Here is a 10,000-nt window from a genome sequence, read left to right as displayed (position 1 = left end):
TCTCGGATTTTGGTCACACACTCCATTCTATAGTTTAGTTGTATTGTATGTTATTATATACACACACACACATATATATATATATATATATGTGTATAAGATAAAATAAATATTTGAACATCACTACCCTCCCCATAACAAAAACCTCATTAACGTGTAAATAAGTAGTGGATTATTATTTTACACAATATGATTTGATACATTTTATCTGGAGCCAAAGTACAAAAACTATCACTCTTATATTTGAAAAGCACTGCAACCACATTGTTTCATGTTTTGTTTCATTGCAGAAACCTCATTAACATGAAAAGAACCATTTAATGATTATTATTAGTATATAAGAAAATAGACTTGTATTGACTTTAAGGCAGAGACAAAACCCACAAGCGTGTATCTCTCATATATTTCAAAAGTATAAATGCAGCTGCACTTTGGTTTACATACTTTTGTCGAATTTAGTTTTCACAAATCTTTGCCAAAATTTTGCCCCAGTTTTTTTTAAACTGTCTTGGTTTCCTTACGTTAAAAATGACACATAACAAACTACAGTAAACTGTTGTATTATTCATGTTCAAATAAGGAACCAATCAATCTTTACTTTTATTAAATCAAGTATGACTGCAAAATAATCCTCCATGGGGCCAGATAAAGTTGTGAGTGCAAATATTGTTTTGTTTGTTTTTTTCCCCATTGAAAAATACTCAATAACACCTAAGAAATGGTAAATTATTATTATTAGCTTATAATAAATTAACATTTTAATCACTTTCAGCTGGCGCCAAAGTACACAAAATGTGCCTCTTATATAAAGTAATCCTCCATGGGGCCAAAGAAAGTTGTGAGTGCTAACAGTGTGGCTTTGTTGTTATGAACGCTGGCTGTTTTTGTATTACATTTATTGTTTGAATGTACATTGCATTCAAGGAACTTTGATATCACAGCAGCACATACAGTAGATGTAGTAGTTGAGGTCCCAGTGATACCAACATCATCATATCACAGCAGCACATACAGTAGATGTAGTAGTTGAGGTCCCAGTGATACCAACATCATCATATCACAGCAGCACATACAGTACATGTAGTAGTTGAGGTCCCAGTGATACCAACATCATCATATCACAGCAGCACATACAGTACATGTAGTAGTTGAGGTCCCAGTGATACCAACATCATCATATCACAGCAGCACATACAGTACATGTAGTAGTTGAGGTCCCAGTGATACCAACATCATCATATCACAGCAGCACATACAGTACATGTAGTAGTTGAGGTCCCAGTGATACCAACATCATCATATCACAGCAGCACATACAGTACATGTAGTAGTTGAAGTACCTGTGATACCAACATCATCATATCACAGCAGCACATACAGTACATGTAGTAGTTGAGGTCCCAGTGATACCAACATCATCATATCACAGCAGCACATACAGTACATGTAGTAGTTGAGGTCCCAGTGATACCAACATCATCATATCACAGCAGCACATACAGTACATGTAGTAGTTGAGGTCCCAGTGATACCAACATCATCATATCACAGCAGCACATACAGTACATGTAGTAGTTGAAGTACCTGTGATACCAACATCATCATATCACAGCAGCACATACAGTACATGTAGTAGTTGAGGTCCCAGTGATACCAACATCATCATATCACAGCAGCACATACAGTACATGTAGTAGTTGAGGTCCCAGTGATACCAACATCATCATATCACAGCAGCACATACAGTACATGTAGTAGTTGAGGTCCCAGTGATACCAACATCATCATATCACAGCAGCACATACAGTACATGTAGTAGTTGAGGTCCCAGTGATACCAACATCATCATATCACAGCAGCACATACAGTACATGTAGTAGTTGAAGTACCAGTGATACCAACATCATCATATCACAGCAGCACATACAGTACATGTAGTAGTTGAGGTCCCAGTGATACCAACATCATCATATCACAGCAGCACATACAGTACATGTAGTAGTTGAGGTCCCAGTGATACCAACATCATCATATCACAGCAGCACATACAGTACATGTAGTAGTTGAGGTCCCAGTGATACCAACATCATCATATCACAGCAGCACATACAGTACATGTAGTAGTTGAAGTACCAGTGATACCAACATCATCATATCACAGCAGCACATACAGTACATGTAGTAGTTGAGGTCCCAGTGATACCAACATCATCATATCACAGCAGCACATACAGTACATGTAGTAGTTGAAGTACCTGTGATACCAACATCATCATATCACAGCAGCACATACAGTACATGTAGTAGTTGAGGTCCCAGTGATACCAACATCATCATATCACAGCAGCACATACAGTACATGTAGTAGTTGAGGTCCCAGTGATACCAACATCATCATATCACAGCAGCACATACAGTACATGTAGTAGTTGAGGTCCCAGTGATACCAACATCATCATATCACAGCAGCACATACAGTACATGTAGTAGTTGAAGTACCAGTGATACCAACATCATCATATCACAGCAGCACATACAGTACATGTAGTAGTTGAGGTCCCAGTGATACCAACATCATCATATCACAGCAGCACATACAGTACATGTAGTAGTTGAGGTCCCAGTGATACCAACATCATCATATCACAGCAGCACATACAGTACATGTAGTAGTTGAGGTCCCAGTGATACCAACATCATCATATCACAGCAGCACATACAGTACATGTAGTAGTTGAAGTACCAGTGATACCAACATCATCATATCACAGCAGCACATACAGTACATGTAGTAGTTGAGGTCCCAGTGATACCAACATCATCATATCACAGCAGCACATACAGTACATGTAGTAGTTGAAGTACCAGTGATACCAACATCATCATATCACAGCAGCACATACAGTACATGTAGTAGTTGAAGTACCAGTGATACCAACATCATCATATCACAGCAGCACATACAGTACATGTAGTAGTTGAAGTACCAGTGATACCAACATCATCATATCACAGCAGCACATACAGTACATGTAGTAGTTGAGGTCCCAGTGATACCAACATCATCATATCACAGCAGCACATACAGTACATGTAGTAGTTGAAGTACCAGTGATACCAACATCATCATATCACAGCAGCACATACAGTACATGTAGTAGTTGAGGTCCCAGTGATACCAACATCATCATATCACAGCAGCACATACAGTACATGTAGTAGTTGAAGTACCAGTGATACCAACATCATCATATCACAGCAGCACATACAGTACATGTAGTAGTTGAAGTACCAGTGATACCAACATCATCATATCACAGCAGCACATACAGTACATGTAGTAGTTGAGGTCCCAGTGATACCAACATCATCATATCACAGCAGCACATACAGTACATGTAGTAGTTGAGGTCCCAGTGATACCAACATCATCATATCACAGCAGCACATACAGTACATGTAGTAGTTGAGGTCCCAGTGATACCAACATCATCATATCACAGCAGCACATACAGTACATGTAGTAGTTGAGGTCCCAGTGATACCAACATCATCATATCACAGCAGCACATACAGTACATGTAGTAGTTGAAGTACCAGTGATACCAACATCATCATTTCAATACACCCGGGATCATAGGAACAGACTAGAAATAGAAAACAGTAATGGATTTTGTTATCTTTGGCTTTCATACTTTTTGTAGGATTCTGTTTGTGACAACAATCTTTGGCCCAGTTGTCATAAACTCCAGTTATCATAAACTCCAGTTGTCATAAACTCCAGTTATCATAAACTCCAGTTATCATAAACTCCAGTTATCATAAACTCCAGTTGTCATAAACTCCAGTTATCATAAACTCCAGTTGTCATAAACTCCAGTTGTCATAAACTCCAGTTATCATAAACTCCAGTTGTCATAAACTCCAGTTATCATAAACTCCAGTTGTCATAAACTCCAGTTGTCATAAACTCCAGTTATCATAAACTCCAGTTGTCATAAACTCCAGTTGTCATAAACTCCAGTTGTCATAAACTCCAGTTATCATAAACTCCAGTTATCATAAACTCCAGTTGTCATAAACTCCAGTTGTCATAAACTCCAGTTGTCATAAACTCCAGTTGTCATAAACTCCAGTTGTCATAAACTCCAGTTGTCATAGACTCCAGTTATCATAAACTCCAGTTATCATGAACTCCAGTTGTCATAAACCCCAGTTGTCATAAACCCCAGTTGTCATAAACCCCAGTTGTCATAAACTCCAGTTATCATAAACTCCAGTTATCATAAACTCCAGTTATCATAAACTCCAGTTATCATAAACTCCAGTTGTCATAAACTCCAGTTATCATAAACTCCAGTTGTCATAAACTCCAGTTGTCATAAACTCCAGTTATCATAAACTCCAGTTGTCATAAACTCCAGTTGTCATAAACTCCAGTTATCATAAACTCCAGTTATCATAAACTCCAGTTGTCATAAACTCCAGTTGTCATAAACTCCAGTTATCATAAACTCCAGTTATCATAAACTCCAGTTGTCATAAACTCCAGTTATCATAAACTCCAGTTATCATAAACTCCAGTTATCATAAACTCCAGTTGTCATAAACTCCAGTTGTCATAAACTCCAGTTATCATAAACTCCAGTTGTCATAAACTCCAGTTGTCATAAACTCCAGTTATCATAAACTCCAGTTATCATAAACTCCAGTTGTCATAAACTCCAGTTGTCATAAACTCCAGTTATCATAAACTCCAGTTATCATAAACTCCAGTTGTCATAAACTCCAGTTATCATAAACTCCAGTTATCATAAACTCCAGTTATCATAAACTCCAGTTGTCATAAACTCCAGTTATCATAAACTCCAGTTGTCATAAACTCCAGTTGTCATAAACTCCAGTTATCATAAACTCCAGTTGTCATAAACTCCAGTTATCATAAACTCCAGTTGTCATAAACTCCAGTTGTCATAAACTCCAGTTATCATAAACTCCAGTTATCATAAACTCCAGTTGTCATAAACTCCAGTTGTCATAAACTCCAGTTATCATAAACTCCAGTTGTCATAAACTCCAGTTGTCATAAACTCCAGTTGTCATAAACTCCAGTTGTCATAAACTCCAGTTGTCATAAACTCCAGTTATCATAAACTCCAGTTGTCATAAACTCCAGTTGTCATAGACTCCAGTTATCATAAACTCCAGTTATCATGAACTCCAGTTGTCATAAACCCCAGTTGTCATAAACCCCAGTTGTCATAAACTCCAGTTATCATAAACTCCAGTTATCATAAACTCCAGTTATCATAAACTCCAGTTATCATAAACTCCAGTTGTCATAAACTCCAGTTATCATAAACTCCAGTTGTCATAAACTCCAGTTGTCATAAACTCCAGTTATCATAAACTCCAGTTGTCATAAACTCCAGTTGTCATAAACTCCAGTTATCATAAACTCCAGTTGTCATAAACTCCAGTTGTCATAAACTCCAGTTATCATAAACTCCAGTTATCATAAACTCCAGTTGTCATAAACTCCAGTTGTCATAAACTCCAGTTATCATAAACTCCAGTTGTCATAAACTCCAGTTGTCATAAACTCCAGTTATCATAAACTCCAGTTGTCATAAACTCCAGTTGTCATAAACTCCAGTTGTCATAAACTCCAGTTATCATAAACTCCAGTTGTCATAAACTCCAGTTGTCATAAACTCCAGTTATCATAAACTCCAGTTATCATAAACTCCAGTTATCATAAACTCCAGTTGTCATAAACTCCAGTTATCATAAACTCCAGTTGTCATAAACTCCAGTTGTCATAAACTCCAGTTGTCATAAACTCCAGTTATCATAAACTCCAGTTGTCATAAACTCCAGTTGTCATAAACTCCAGTTATCATAAACTCCAGTTATCATAAACTCCAGTTGTCATAAACTCCAGTTGTCATAAACTCCAGTTATCATAAACTCCAGTTATCATAAACTCCAGTTGTCATAAACTCCAGTTGTCATAAACTCCAGTTATCATAAACTCCAGTTGTCATAAACTCCAGTTGTCATAAACTCCAGTTGTCATAAACTCCAGTTATCATAAACTCCAGTTGTCATAAACTCCAGTTGTCATAAACTCCAGTTATCATAAACTCCAGTTGTCATAAACTCCAGTTGTCATAAACTCCAGTTATGATAAACTCCAGTTGTCGTAAACTCCATTTATCATAAACTCCAGTTGTCATAAACTCCAGTTATCATAAACTCCAGTTGTCATAAACTCCAGTTATCATAAACTCCAGTTGTCATAAACTCCAGTTATCATAAACTCCAGTTGTCATAAACTCCAGTTGTCATAAACTCCAGTTGTCATAAACTCCAGTTGTCATAAACTCCAGTTATCATAAACTCCAGTTATCATAAACTCCAGTTGTCATAAACTCCAGTTATCATAAACTCCAGTTGTCATAAACTCCAGTTGTCATAAACTCCAGTTGTCATAAACTCCAGTTGTCATAAACTCCAGTTATCATAAACTCCAGTTGTCATAAACTCCAGTTATCATAAACTCCAGTTGTCATAAACTCCAGTTGTCATAAACTCCAGTTGTCATAAACTCCAGTTGTCATAAACTCCAGTTATCATAAACTCCAGTTGTCATAAACTCCAGTTATCATAAACTCCAGTTGTCATAAACTCCAGTTATCATAAACTCCAGTTGTCATAAACTCCAGTTATCATAAACTCCAGTTGTCATAAACTCCAGTTATCATAAACTCCAGTTGTCATAAACTCCAGTTATCATAAACTCCAGTTGTCATAAACTTCAGTTATCATAAACTCCAGTTGTCATAAACTCCAGTTGTCTTCAAAGTCTTCAAACAAAGAATACAAGCCTTGGTGATTCAATCTGTACTTTGTTCTATCCAGTACTACTGCAAAAAAACTAACTAACAAAACTTCCATGGGGCCATAGAGAGTTGCGAGTGCAAACATTGTTATGACTTATGAAGGACGTTTCAAATGTGTTTACAAATACATTGTTAGGGGTTCCAGGAACTTTATCGTCATGGTTGTGGCGCTCTACTCCAAAGCTGACATTTGCTATTTTTCTCAGCCCCCACGGAGCAGGAAGGGGCTAGGAGTTTATTAGTTGTCATCTAATATGTGCTTCTTGTGGACCAAGGAGTGGTCAAATATTCATGTAGCAAACATGAATATTTGTGGAGAAAGTCTTTTGCATTTTTAAATCATGCATTGCACTCAATTTTAATGGCTGTCCTTTTAAATAATCATGTGTTGTGTTGTGTTGTGTTGTGTTGTGTTGTGTTGTGTTGTGTTGTGTTGTGTTGTCATGTGTGTGGAACATCCACTGTTGAGTGATCAGGTTGTGTTGTGTTGTGTTGTGTTGTGTTGTGTTGTGTTGTGTTGTGATGTGTGTGATGACTTTTTGTGGCAGGTTTTTTTATTTGTATGTGTATTTTCTGCACCATGAAGGTGTGTCATATAAGTAAATGCTATACTTGTATGTACGACACAACAATTGACTCACTGAATTGTTTACCACTTAATGTTTAATTTGAATTTGGAAAGCTGCCTGTGTGTCAGACTTCCTGTTGAAGTAATGAGGTGTGTGTCAGACTTCCTGTTGAAGTGATGAGGTGTGTGTCAGACTTCCTGTTGAAGTGATGAAGTGTGTGTCAGACTTCCTGTTGAAGTGATGAGGTGTGTGTCAGACTTCCTGTTGAAGTGATGAAGTGTGTGTCAGACTTCCTGTTGAAGTGATGAGGTGTGTGTCAGACTTCCTGTTGAAGTGATGAGGTGTGTGTCAGACTTCCTGTTGAAGTGATGAGGTGGTGTGTCAGACTTCCTGTTGAAGTGATGAGGTGTGTGTCAGACTCCTGTTGAAGTGATGAGGTGTGTGTCAGACTTCCTGTTGAAGTGATGAGGTGTGTGTCAGACTTCCTGTTGAAGTGATGAGGTGTGTGTCAGACTTCCTGTTGAAGTGATGAGGTGTGTGTCAGACTTCCTGTTGAAGTGATGAGGTGTGTGTCAGACTTCCCTGTTGAAGTAATGAGGTGTGTGTCCAGACTTCCTGTTGAAGTGATGAGGTGTGTGTCAGACTTCCTGTTGAAGTGATGAGGTGTGTGTCAGACTTCCTGTTGAAGTGATGAGGTGTGTGTCAGACTTCCTGTTGAAGTGATGAGGTGTGTGTCAGACTTCCTGTTGAAGTGATGAGGTGTGTGTCAGACATCCTGTTGAAGTGATGAGGTGTGTGTCAGACTTCCTGTTGAAGTGATGAGGTGTGTGTCAGACTTCCTGTTGAAGTGATGAGGTGTGTGTCAGACTTCCTGTTGAAGTGATGAGGTGTGTGTCAGACTTCCTGTTGAAGTGATGAGGTGTGTGTCAGACTTCCTGTTGAAGTGATGAGGTGTGTGTCAGACTTCCTGTTGAAGTGATGAGGTGTGTGTCAGACTTCCTGTTGAAGTGATGAGGTGTGTGTCGAGACTTCCTGTTGAAGTAATGAGGTGTGTGTCAGACTTCCTGTTGAAGTGATGAGGTGTGTGTCAGACTTCCTGTTGAAGTGATGAGGTGTGTGTCAGACTTCCTGTTGAAGTGATGAGGTGTGTGTCAGACTTCCTGTTGAAGTGATGAGGTGTGTGTCAGACTTCCTGTTGAAGTGATGAGGTGTGTGTCAGACTTCCTGTTGAAGTGATGAGGTGTGTGTCAGACTTCCTGTTGAAGTGATGAGGTGTGTGTCAGACTTCCTGTTGAAGTGATGAGGTGTGTGTCAGACTTCCTGTTGAAGTGATGAGGTGTGTGTCAGGACTTCCTGTTGAAGTGATGAGGTGTGTGTCAGACTTCCTGTTAGGTTGTGGAGGATGAGACTGAAGACACGGGAAGGCCGCACTTGTGCTTGGGACACGCCCACCCTAACTGCAGCTAACAGGAAGAAGGAAGTCCTCCTGGCGGCCGGCAGAGAGTCTGGAGACTAGATGGAGGGAAGCAGACGGCGGCACGTGTGGTCACCGCTGGCTCCGCCCACAGCGCCCCCGCACCCTCGCCTCAGTGAGGTCAGGCAGGCGGACCAGACCGCAGGAAAACATCTGCTGATTGGCATTTGGCTTTTAGGAAGGACTCTTGGATGATGTCACACATGGCCAGAGTCCACTCCTTGGTCCACAAGAACCCGACTCAGTATTTGACTTCACATGAGAGTCCACTCCTTGGTCCACAAGACCAGACTAAGTATTTGACATGAGAGTCCACTCCTTGGTCCACAAGAACCAGACTAAGTATTTGAGGTGACATGAGAGTCCACTCCTTGGTCCACAAGAACCAGACTAAGTATTTGAGGTAAGTCCATTTAAGACCTGACTAAGTATTTGAGGTGACATGAGAGTCCACTCCTTGGTCCACAAGACCAGACTAAGTATTTGAGGTAAGTCCATTTAAGACCTGACTAAGTATTTGAGGTGACATGAGAGTCAGGACTCTTTGGAAGGCGTGGTTGAGTGTTCTGCGACCTGATTGGAGGACAACAACAAAGGCTCACCTGTCGCTCGGTGAGGTCCAGGTTGACGGCGATCTCGTAGCGGCGGAGGCGTGTCAGGTAGTTGTGATGAGTAAACTCCGCCTCCAGCTCCCTCAGCTGCTCCTTGGTGAAGGCGGTGCGCTCCTTCCTGGCCTTGCAGTTAGACTCCGCCTTCAAGCCTGACTCCGCTGCGTCTGCAGACATGCCACAGAAACAAATGGCAGCGTTACAAGGGGGGTCCAAGGTGCGGGGCCCACAGAGTTACAAGGGGGGTCCAAGTGTGTGGACCCGGGGCCCACAGAGTTACAGGGGGGTCCAAGGTGCGGGGCCCCGGGGCCCACAGAGTTACAAGGGGGGTCAAAGTGTGTGGCCCCGGGGCCCACAGAGTTACAAGGGGGGTCAAAGTGTGTGGCCCCGGGGCCCACAGAGTTACAAGGGGGGTCCAAGGTGCGGGGCCCCGGGGCCCACAGA

General features: G+C 40.5%; 1 protein-coding gene across 1 annotated transcript in view; it reads right to left on the bottom strand.

The window, feature by feature from the left end:
* The window catches only part of LOC133557112 (homeobox protein MOX-1-like), a 28,155-nt gene that overhangs the window by 2,089 nt on the left and 16,066 nt on the right, over positions 1-10,000 (bottom strand). Inside the window, exon 2 of the mRNA XM_061907360.1 lies at positions 9,551-9,723. Within this exon, the coding sequence (XP_061763344.1) occupies positions 9,551-9,723 (173 nt within the window). The remainder of the gene's footprint in view (positions 1-9,550; positions 9,724-10,000) is intronic.

Source organism: Nerophis ophidion, linkage group LG08 (assembly GCF_033978795.1).
Source record: "Nerophis ophidion isolate RoL-2023_Sa linkage group LG08, RoL_Noph_v1.0, whole genome shotgun sequence".
NCBI lineage: Eukaryota > Metazoa > Chordata > Actinopteri > Syngnathiformes > Syngnathidae > Nerophis > Nerophis ophidion.
This window is presented reverse-complemented; position numbering and strand designations above follow the sequence as displayed.